General features: G+C 42.9%; 1 protein-coding gene across 1 annotated transcript in view; it reads left to right on the top strand.

Annotated features, from left to right (window-relative positions):
- The first annotated feature begins 264 nt into the window (after positions 1–264).
- Gipc2 (GIPC PDZ domain containing family member 2) overlaps positions 265–11998 on the top strand; it is a 77052-nt gene continuing 65318 nt past the window's right edge. The window contains exon 1 of the mRNA XM_042678197.1: positions 265–688. Within this exon, the coding sequence (XP_042534131.1) occupies positions 446–688 (243 nt within the window). The 5' untranslated portion in view covers positions 265–445. The remainder of the gene's footprint in view (positions 689–11998) is intronic.

The raw sequence follows: 11998 nt of genomic DNA, 5'->3' as shown, positions 1-11998 counted from the left end.
CCCTGCCCTAAGTAAGGCCTGGAGGAGGCCGAAGTAGGTTGACTTTCGCCCACTCCCCTGTCACAGGGACACCAGGCTTGGGGCTGAACGAATTTTGGAAAGACTGAGAAGGGCCAACACAGGTGGATCCTGGGACATCCCGAAGCTTTCACGGACACCGAGGCTCTTTCACACGCTGAGTCTCCGGGCGAGCTTTCCTTCTCAACGGATCCGTGGCCTGGGGGGGAAGGCTCCAGTGTGCTCCGGTGCAGGTGCCCGGTCCTCCCGGGGAAGGAGGGGGCCCCAGCCCGACGCCGCCCGGCGGAAGCGCCGCTGCCATTGGCCCGGCGGCGAAGGCTTTTACCTGCGCGGAACCCCCGGGGCCCCAAGCGCAAAGTCCACGGCCCTGGGGCCCAGGAGTCGGCCGGCTGGTAGCGCGTGTGAGCCGCGCCCTCGGCCAGGGAAGATGCCCCTGGGGCTGCGGGGAAAGAAGAAGGCCAAGTCCAGGGAGAATGCCCCGCTGGTGGAAGGCGAGAAGGCGGCGGGCGCCAGCGGGCAGAGCCTCCCGGGGCCCCCGGTCCCCGCACGCAAGCTGGTCTTCCACGCGCAGCTGGCGCACGGCAGCCCCACGGGCCGCGTGGAGAACTTCGCCAGCATCCAGGAGCTCTACGCCAAGATCGCCGGCGTGTTCGACATCTCGCCCGCCGAGGTAAGGCCAGGTGCCCGGCCTCCTCCCGCCGCGTCGGCGCCCGCGGGCCCTGGCTGCTGGGGCCCCGCGTTCGCGCAGCCCCGGGGCGCACGCAGGGTGGAGTCCATCGGGGAGGTGTTCCGGGGAGGAGAGAGGGGTAGGCAAGAGCAAAGTCACCCGTGCTCGCGGATCTGGTCTGTGGGGGGACTTTGGGGGACGTGATGACTTCTCCCTGTTAAGGTCCCAGATTCAGACCTTCCAGGTGTGGGTAAGCACCTGCCCACAGTCCAGAGGTGGTGGGGCGGATTCACATCCTCCACCCTACCTGGACTTTACTCCAGACTCTCCATTTCCTCGGCAGACGTTTAAATATGTCAAATAGATAATGTATAATCTATTCATTTCTATATATGCTTCTGCACATTTCTATGTATATGTGTATGTATATGTATGTATATGTGTATATGTATATGTATGTATAGATAGTTGTGTTGGTTCTGGGACTTGAACTCAGGGCGTGGGTACTGTTCTTTAGCTTTTTCTAATCAAGTCTGGTGCTGTGCCACTTGAGCCACACCTCCAGTTCCGGCTTTTTGCTAGTTAACAGGGGATAAGAGTCAGACTTGTCTGCTTAGGCTAGCTTCAAACTGCAATCCTCAGATCTCAGCCTCTAGAATAACTAGGATTAAAGACACGAGTTCTCACAGCCTGACTCAAGGGAAAATAAATACTTGAAGTGCCAACCGATGACATCTAGATTAAAGGAGGAAATGGAAATGGCTTCCAGATGCTACCAGAAGGTGCCTCCCTTTGCCCCTGGTCGGACATTTTCAATAGAACCTGAAACTCTTTGGGATTATTTCCAAGAAGTTTAAACAGCTGGGTTCTTATTCCAAGGGGATTTATCTCTGGGAATCATACCTAGCTACTTGAGACTAGTTATCACAGTTTTCATGAGAAAGGTCATCATATTTTCAAAAAGGGACTGAGGAATTTAGATTATGCGTATGCCTGGAACTGGAGTTTGATACAGGTGTGACCTTAAAAGCTGAAGTTTATGAGGACTTTTGTGGCTATTTTATATTTACTCAAGAGATCTTAACAACTTTAAATACACATGTAAGAGGTTAGCTCAAGAAAGTAGTTTGTGTGCTGGGAAGGTGGCTCAGTTGGTAGAGTGCTTGCTTTACATGCATGAAGGCCATGGGTTTAATTCCTCAGCACCACAGAAGCAGAAAAAGCCAGAAGTGGCGCTATGGCTCAAGTGGTAGAGCTGAAGAGCTGAGGGACAGTGCCCAGGCCTAGAGTTCAGGCCCCACGACTGGCAAAAAAAGAAAAAAAAGAAAGTAGTTTGTTCACACTTTTTAGGAAAAGCACAGGAATTTATTGTGCTGGATTCCCAGGCATGCAGAGTGGACTTTTGAGTGGCAAAAAATGGCATTGGGTATCTATCTGTTCTTTAGTGTTTTGTTATGTTTTGTTTTTAAATTCATTGTTTATCGGATCTGTTCAAGTGAAATTAAGGTCAAGGCAAAATTCCAAGAAGAGACAAAAGAGAGCTCAAAGTGTAACTCTTTGTTCTTTCTGTGCTTCAGGATCTAAGGGGCAAGTTGTAAATCCATTCTGTGAATTATTTATATTAGCTCAAGATCGTTATAACTGTATTTTAGGTTTCAATTAAAAAAAACACTTTTGTGTGTGTGTGCTGGTCCTGGGGCTTGAACTCAGGGCCTGGTAACTGTCATTCGAGCTTTTTCACTCAAGACTAGCATAGCATTCTCCCACTTGAGCCTCAGATCCACATCGTGTTTTTTTTATGGTTGATTGTAGATAAGAGTCTTTTGGACTTGTCTGCCAAAGCAGGCTTTGGACCATGATCCTCAGATCTCATACTCCTGAGTACCTAAAATTACAGGCAAGAGCCACTCTGCCACTTAAAAAGCACTTTTGAAGGAATAATTATCATTGATCTTCTCGAGGTGAGGTAAATGAGTGGTTAAAGTGATAAACTTGAATGTGGAGCTGGGACCTACAATTTACATAGTAGACAAGAGATCTTGAGCACGTTTAACTTTCTCAGTTTCAGCCCCTTGTAAAGCAGGGACAAGGGTATCAACTTTAAAGGGTATTGTAAAGACAGAGTTTATACATACAAACCTAACAGATTAGATAGCGTATTATCTGTACTTTACAAATTGCAGTCGAGAATATTGATTTGTATGAGTTAATCTAGGGACTGAGTTGCAGAGATTGTGCCTTTACCAAGGTTGAAAGAAAAAATCAGGGCTGATATCTATTTGTTTATTTACTTATTTATTTAGTGCTGGTCATGTGACTTAAACTCAAGACCAGGCACTGTCTTCAGCTTTTTTTCTAACACCTGAGTCTCAGCTCTACTTTTGGCTTTTTGATGATTAATTTGGAGATAAGTGTCTTTCAGACTTTTATGCCCAAGCTGACTTCAGAGATCCTCAAATCTCAGACTCCTGAATAGCTCTGATTACTGACTGGTGTGAGTCACTGACTCCCTGCTCAGGGATGACATTTAAACTTAGATCTTCAGATATCTAAGCTTGTGAGCTTGATAGAAGACTTAAGAACTTTAATTGGCTCTCAGGTTACCAGGGACTCCAGTTTTAGTTCATTATTAAAAACTACATTAACAGTTTTCCTCATCATTATGGCATTAATTTGAGCTCAAGGTATGATTTTATTAGGTCACTGAATCCTCAGTAGCTTTTATTATTATTATTATTATTTTGTTGGTCATGGGGTTTGAATTCTGGGCCTGGGTGCTGTCCCTGAGCTCTTCAGCTCAAGGCAAGTGCTCTACCATTTAAGCCACAGCCCCACTTCCAGTTTTCTGGTGGTTTATTGGAGATAAGAGTCTCACAGACTTTTCTGCGCCACTGGCTTTGAACTGTGATCCTCAGATCTCAGCCTCTTGAGTAGCTAGGATTACAGGTGTGAGCCACTGGCACCCAAATGCAATTATTGTTGTTGTTATTGTTATTATTATTATTGTGCCATTTCTGGGGCTTGAACTCAAGGCCTCAGTGCTGGCCCTATGTTTGCTCAAGGCTGGTACTCTATCATTTGAGACATAACTCTATTTCTGGCTTTTTGCTAGTTAATTGGAGGTAAGCTCTCAGGATTCCTTGCCTGGCCTGGCTTCAAATTTAGTCTTCAGATCTCAGCTTCCTGAGTAGCTAGGATTACAGCCATGAACCACTGGCACTTGGCCCAAGTTTTATTTATTATTAATATCTCTGCTCCACAGAGAAAAAACTGTTTTGGACTCCAATTTTTTTTTTTCTTCAAAATTACATATAGCAAATGGCACAGCCTGGATTTAAGCCCAATTTTTCCCCCTTGACTCCAAATTCCATGGAGCTATTGTTTTCAAGCTTTTTCAGAGTGACTTAGTAATAGTTTGGCAGTCATATTCAATGTTTTCAGTTTCCAGTACACTGACTTGCAAAATAAGATTCCCAGATAGTGAAATAAAAGTGTTTTAGTGTGCATTATTAGAGTTTGCGAACAAACCCTTATAACCCTGATATATGTATATTTGCTGGTTGTTAATATAATATTACTTCGAGTTTTCCATCTGGATTAGGAAGAGTTAACTAAGTACATCCAGGATAAAGTATTGGCCATCATTGTGTAGTATAACTATCTCAGTAGTTAGTTTTGAAGCAGAAGTTATTTATTAACATCAAATGCACATCAGGAAGCCAGGCATAGTGATGCATATCTGTATCCAACACTCAGAAGTCTGAGGCAAGATGATGATGAGTTTGCTAACCAGGCTACATAGTGAGACTCCTCCTCAGAAAAACAAAACAAGAACCCCAAAAATTCATTGTAGAGAATTCCATTCTTTATCTCATTCTTTATACAAGGGGGATAATGAAATTAGTTGTTTTATTTCCTTCCCCCTTCTCCCCAGGGTTTGAACTCAGAGTTCTACCACTTAAGCCACATACCACTCTCCACCTTTTCTGAGTAGTTTATTGGAGTAGAGTCTCTCAGACTTTCTTGCCTGGCTTCAAACTGAGATCCTTAGATATCAACCTCTTGAGTAGCTAGGATTATAGGTCTGAGCTACCAGTGCCTGGCTATGAAATCTTTTTTGAGATGCCAGTGTGTACAAAACAAAACAAAAAATTCCCCATTAAAGATGATTGAGCAGATTTCTCAGACATCTTCTCTTCCCTCTAGATGTTTGTTAGGACAAAAATAGCATTATGTAAAGAGCTTTCCACCCTTTATTGAGGACAAAGGAAAACATTTGACAGATTCAAGCAAACTTACTGGGGTCCATAACTCCCAACTGTGCCAGATATGTAGTCTCTCTGGTGAAGGCACTCTATCCTCTCCAGAATTCTGTGTTATAGTTGGGCTGAATGAGGATCTGAGAAGTTAGCAGTTTACCCAGAATCTCCACACTCATTTGTGACACAGGATTTGGTTTGGGGTTTCCTGACTCCAGTCTGACTCCAATCTCCCAGCTGGGAGATTCTTAGTAACTGCCTTCAAATTCCAAATACCAAACTGGGTAAAATTCTTTTTAATCAAAATAGGTCCCCTCCCCCAATTCAACCACAAAAATATTGAATTGCCTCAAAAAGCTGCAAATGTGAAACTGACAGTTGTGGATCGCAACTATTCCCTGAAGGAAATGCTGATGAAGCGAGTGAATCATGGAGGATTTGGTACAAGTGCTGGTTGCCTGCAGTCTATTGTGATCATTACATTGAAACAGATGGTCAATTATGCAAAAAACTCTTAGAGCTGATGTCTTTTTTTTTTTTTTTTACAAAGCTACCAATTGAGCAATTTAGTAAAGAAAATAATCTCATCTAAAACAGTTATAAACACAGAGACACTTTTTCAGAACGTTTAATATCACCTTCTAAAATATTCAGGTTACATAAGAATTGAGTCATTGTTTATGACTATAGTTCTTGAGCTCTTGAGCATTGCTAAGAATTTTGTTTCTGAGTGCTCCTAGCTACTCAAGGAGGCTGAGATCTGAGGATCCTGGTTTGAAGCCAGCGAAGGCAGAAAAGTCAGTAAGACTCCTTATTTCTATTTTAATACCAAAAAATATTGCTGGACATGGGGTTGTGGCTCAAGTGGTATAGCTCCAGCCTTAACTATAAGAGCCAAATAAGAGTTCAAGTCCTATACGGAAACACACACAGAACACAGACATGCAGACACACAGACATACAGACACACACACAGACTTATACACACACAGACACACAGAAACACAGACACACAGACATACACACACACATGAATTTTGTTGAAGAGGCATTTTGAATATTTACTGTAATAATTAGGCAAGTTGTTTGCACCATGACATGCTTTTGTTGTTGTTGTTGTTGGTCTTGGGTTCTGAACTCTGGGCCTGGGCGCTGTTCCTCAGCTCTTTAGCTCAAGGCCAGCGCCTTACCACTTGAGCCACAGCACCACTTCCGGCTTTTTTTTTGCTTATGTGGTGCTGAGGAATTGAACCCAGGGCCTCATGCATGCAAGGCAAGCGCTCTACCACTGAGCCAATTTTCCAGCCCATGACATGCTTTCTTTCTTTTTTTTTTGGGTCCAGTCGTGGGGCCTGAACTCTGGGCCTGGGCGCCGTCCCTCAGCTCTTCAGCTCAGGGCTAGCACTCTACCACTTGAGCCACAGCGTCACTTCCAGCTTTTTTCTTTTTTGCTTATGTGATGCTGAGGAATCGAACTCAGGGCCTCATGCATACAAGGCAAGCGCTCTACCACTGAGCCACCTTCCCAGCCCCATGACATGCTTTTTTTAACTTAAATATGTATCATAAGGAAGGATTGGGGAAAAAAATAATGAATTAAATCCGTTTTTTATTAACAAGGTTGACATGTGCAGAAATTGGAAACTCAGTTTTTTTGTAAAGTTCAGAAATTATTTCTTTTGATTTGATTATGCAAGGTAAATATTCTTTACTTGAAATGCTTTGGGACTAGAAGTGTTTTGGATTGTAGATTTTTTTTTCTGATTCTGGAATAATTAACTGTCTTGCAGGTGAAACTCAAATGTGAACCTAACATGAATTCCTGCTTATGACTTACACAAAATACTTGGTGCCCACCTGCATTTGTCAGCAACCCATCACATGAGGTCAGGTGTGGAATTTCCTACTTGTGGCATCATTTCACACTCAAACATTGCAGACATTGGAACATTTTAGATTAGGGATATTCAATCTGTATCAGTTTGTGCTAATATGAGATACCCTGTGCTACCTACTCCCATTTCTTCTTTATAGCAAAACTCCTCAAAGTTGCTTTCTTTAGTGAGATGCAGTTTGTTTCTCATTCTATACTCTAAACCCTTCAGGACTTCCTACCTCATTTGGAACAGAAACCAAGTTCCTTTGCTGAGCTACAGACCTTGGTATTTCTCCAATATCCTATTTCTTCTGTGCCAGCCTGTCTGGCTCCTGGCTATTCCTTGACTGCAGGAGGCTGAGGGCTTTTCCAGTGGTCTTTGCCAGACCCTTCTCCTATAGAATGTTCCTCTTTAAATTTGTTCCATCCAATGAGCTCTTCTGGTGAGGCTGGTACACATCATCCCAGTTAGTACAGCACCATTATTGCATTCCCTTCTTTCTATCACATGCTAATCTGCAATGCAAATTATTGATTTTCTTGTCTGCCCTCTCCTTCTAGAATATAAACCCATAAAGAATTTTTGTCTTTTTGATTTATGTACTGATCTAATCCTAAGGGCCTAGAGTTGCACCCTAGAACATTCCTGGGGTGCAAAAAATACTAGGAGAACAAAAGAGTCAGCACAATTTTAGTAGTTAAAATCCTGTATCTTTAGTATAAAGCTTTACTACTGTTCACAATAATGATATCTGATGTAGATATTAACATTTTTCATATTATGGGGGAAAGAGACTTGCCTTGGAGAAGTTAGGAACATCACTCATATCTTTGTGTGTGTGTGTGTGTGTGTGTGTGTGTGTGTGTTTACCATCTTGGAGCTTGAACTCAAGGCCTGGGTTCTGTCACTGTGCTTGTTTTTTCTCAAGGTTACTGCTCTACCACTTTGAGCTACAGCACCATGTCTGGCTTTTTGGAAATAACAGTCTTATGGACTTGCTTGCCTGGGTTGCTTTGAACCCAATCCTCAGATTTCAGCCTCCTGAGTAGCTAGGATTACGAGTGTGAGCCACTGATACCTGGCTATCACTCAGACCTTTAAGAATTTAAAAGAAAACTGGAAGTGGCTCTGTGGCTCAAGTGGTAGAACGCTCGCCTTGAGCTGAAGAGCTGAGGGACAGCACCCAAGCCCAGAATTCAAGCCCCACTACTGACAAAAAAAAAAAAAAGAATTAAAAAAGTATGTATTTAAAGTGTACAACACAATGTTTTCTCTATGTGGACTGAGATGGTAATTACAGTTAATTACCATATCCAGCTTAGACGTTAGGAAGTTTGAGGATCTGTTTGCAAGCAGTCACTTCCTGAAGAGTCTTGGCATATGGGTTGCTGCTGAAGTTGCTTCCCTTTCAGCTTCTGGCACCAGCACAGAGCTCCTATGGAAATCAATATTGTATATTTATGTGGCTCTGCTGAAGAGCATTTTACGTTCTTCAGACTTCACCATTTCCCAGCAAAGCTGGTAACTGGAAAATGGAACTGTTGTCTTTCTGGTTCATAAATGGGAACTTCAGAAAGAAGAGAGGAAAATGAAGTTCACTGATTTGCTTGTGACTCTCTCTCCTATTCAACAAGTAACTTCCCCCCTCCCCTGCAAATGAGGGAATTGGAAATTTGATGTGACTGTTACAACTGAGCACTGAGGAAAATGAAATAAGCCTAACAGAATGGAGCAGAAAAAGTATGAGAGAGACAAAAACAGCCTTGACATCTGGGAGCTGGCTGGACACTCCAAGGGAGGCCTTGATGTTCTCTTGCTGCTCTAAACAAGTCCACAGAACATGGACCTCAGGAAAACCCTTCTGTGCCTGTGTTCAACTTGTACCTTATCGATGGAGTTATTAAGTTGCTTGGTTATAGAACAGGCCCTGCTTCCTGCCAGCACCCTGTCTAGAGCAAACCCATGCTTGCTAGTGCTTACCTTCAAACCACCAAACTAAGCCGAAGTTCATCCTTATACATCTTTCTTTTTATTAGGGGATGGTGGTCTTGGGGATTGAACCCATGACATTGTATATGACAAGCATGCTTCTATCCCAAGAAACATCCTAAGTCCCTCATTCTAATACCTTCTTACCGAGACTCCAGATTCTGCTTGGAATCCATTGTCCCTGTAAAGTTCTATGTGTAGTTTCTTAAAAGGAACAAGAAACCTGGAGTGGTAGATTCTGGTAATCTTGGCTGGGGAAAGTAGTCACTTAATTACTAAACGAACTTTACAATTTAGGCGGTGGAGGGGGGAGGAAGGGGGAAGAGGGAATGTAGTTGTGGAGATGGAAGGGAAGGGATGGTAGAAGAAAAACAAAGGAGGAGGCAACAATGCTTGATAAGAAATGTACTCATTACCTTGCTCATGTGATTGTAACCCCTCTGTACAGTATTTACACAATAAAGACTTCTTAAAAAAAAGAATTACTAAAATGCAGCCAGGTGCTGGTGGCTCAGGCCTGTAATTCTAGATACTCAGGAGGCTGAGATTTGAGGAGTACAGTTCAAACCTAGTCCAGGCAGGAAAGTCCCAGAGGCTGTCATCTCCAACAAACTACTCAGAAAAAGCTGGAAGTGGCACTGTGGCTCAAATGGTAGTGTGCTATACTTGAGCACAAATAGGCTCAGGGGCAGTGGTAGGCCCTGAGTTCAAGCCTCAGGACTGGCAATAAATAAATAAATAAATAAATGTAGATGACTAATATGAGAGGAAGCTGACAATGTAGATGCTAGTGTGTTCATAGATGCCTCAGAAGATGTATGAATTTCATTCTGCAGACAATGAAAATAACCCAGATATTATTTCTCAGAAGAGGGAATGAATGATGTATTAGTCATGTTATGTAAACTAGAACATAATCAACAATTCATGTTCTATGTTTTCTGTATAATGTTTGGCTTAAACTGAATGTAGTGGAATTGCACAGTACCACCTGAGAAGTTATAAATGTATTATTGTTATTATACCTCTGCACATAAGATTTATTTATTTACTTACTTATTTTGCTAGTCCTGGGGCTTGAACATAGGGTCTGGGCACAGTCCCTGAGCTTTTATTTTGTCGGCTGTGGGGCTTGAACTCAGCCTGGGTGTTGTCCCTGAATTCTTTTGCTCAAGGCTAGCACTCTACCACTTTGAGCCACGGTTCCACTTCCAGTTTTCCGACAGTTAATTGGAGATAAGAGTCTCACAGATTTTCCTGACTTTGGCTGGCTGTAAACCATGATTCTTAGATCTTAGCCTCCTGAATAGCTAGGATTGATTATAGGTGAGATGTCAGTGCCTTGTCAGTGTTTCTCAAGGATAAGCACTCTATCACTTGAGCCACAGCTCCACTTTTGGCTTTTTGGGTGATTAATTGGAGATATGAGTTTCATGGACTTTTCTACCCAAGCTGGATTCAAACCAGGGCCCACAGATCTCATCTCCTGAGTAGGTAGGATTACAGGTGTGAGCCACTGGTGCCTGGCTGTCAGCTTCATTTTTATATAAAAACAAAAACAAAGGAAACATGACTCATTTTGAAGAGTATGAGGAGAATCTAACCAGCTACCTTTTAGATTTCATTGCCTTTAGGAAGGTAAGAAATGGACAAGACTGTTTCTCCCCTGAAGAAACTGTTGGAACAACCCTAGAGTAATGTTTACACTCTTAGGACTCCTCTTTAAATCTCTATTACTATTGACTGGCTCATCACTTCCCCTCACCTGCAGCACTTTTCTAATTCACATCACTCAATTCTCTAGCAAACCCTGGAGTACAGGCTTTAGCAGATTACAAGAGATGGTGATTCTCAGGTCCCCTTGGGCAGTTTGTATATTTGCTTCTGTGTTTCTGTTTGGGCTGTTATAACAAGTTTTCCTAGACTGAGTAGTGAATAAGCCATAGAAATTTATTTCTCACAGTCCTGGACACTAGGAAGTCCTAGGCAGGAGGGCTAGAAGGTAGCGTGAGGGTCCCCTTGTTGGTTCATAGATGACTGTGTTCTCACACGGCCGAAGGGAAAGGGAGCTCTCTAGAGCTTCTTCTATAAGGCACAACTTCCACTTACAAGGACGTCATTTTTATGACCTAATCACCTCTCAGAGATCCCTCTGCCAAATACCATCACCATGGGGTTAGGGTTTCAGCACATGGATTTTTTTTGGGGGGGAGAACACAAACATTCAGTCCATAGAGCTATATATCAGTATTATTAGCATACGTAAGGTTGCTCAAGATAGCTTATGTGACAGTCAGGTCCCCTGGACAACTATAACATGGTTCATCCTGTCTCGGTTAAAGCAGAATCTGCATGCTGGGGAATTAAGAGCTCTTCATCTCAGTCCTCTTCTCTCTGCTGATGCTTCCACTCCTGATGGATGCTACCCTCACTCATCCTTCATCCTCTTGACTTGCTCCTCCAAGGCCCTTTTTGCACCCCCCCGCCACCCCGTGTGTTTGTCTAAGTCTTGGATTTGAACTCTTTATCTGATGCTTTTGCCCATTGGCTGATGATCTACAACCTGAGCCACATCTCCAACCCCTCTGAGTGGATTTTTGCCTCTCTAATACTGTGCTCTAATTTATCTCAAGTCTCTAAAAGAGAATCTCAGCGACAAAGGTGAAAAAATAAAACAAGAAGCAAAATTACATAAAACTTCTTGTTTCCATTTCTTGGAGTTCATTTCAATTGAGCCTTTGTGATCCTCTCTTAAGAATATCCTACTTTGGTTTCACTGTGTGAATGTCTAGAGTCTTATTTAGTTTATCATGTCCAAGATTTCTGTACCTTTTGTCTTGTATCTGTTTTGAGGAGGGAAAAGTGGAGCACAGAAATTGTGGAACAAAGGGTGAACAAATGCAGCAGTGATTCTCACTAGATACTATGTTGAAAATGAACTATACAGCTTGTGGGGGAGGTGGGTCAGGAGGGAAAAACTGGGAGAAAATGAGGGGGCGGTGGTTGACACTGTTTAAAAAGAAATGTACTCATTACCTGGCTTATGTAACTGTAACCCCTCTGTGCATCACCTTTACAATAACAATAAAATAAAATAAAAATTTTAAAGTGAGAGTCTCTTTTGTGCGAAGGTACAGTAGTGGTGGGAAAGGACCTTCAGGCCTGGGGCTGAGGAGTTCAGCTCTGGT

The sequence above is a fragment of the Dipodomys spectabilis genome, unplaced genomic scaffold, assembly GCF_019054845.1.
Source record: "Dipodomys spectabilis isolate Male_0828 unplaced genomic scaffold, ASM1905484v1 ptg000002l, whole genome shotgun sequence".
In the NCBI taxonomy this organism is placed as follows: Eukaryota; Metazoa; Chordata; class Mammalia; order Rodentia; family Heteromyidae; genus Dipodomys; species Dipodomys spectabilis.
Note: the sequence above shows the minus strand (reverse complement) of the source record. Positions and strands in the feature narration are given on the sequence as shown.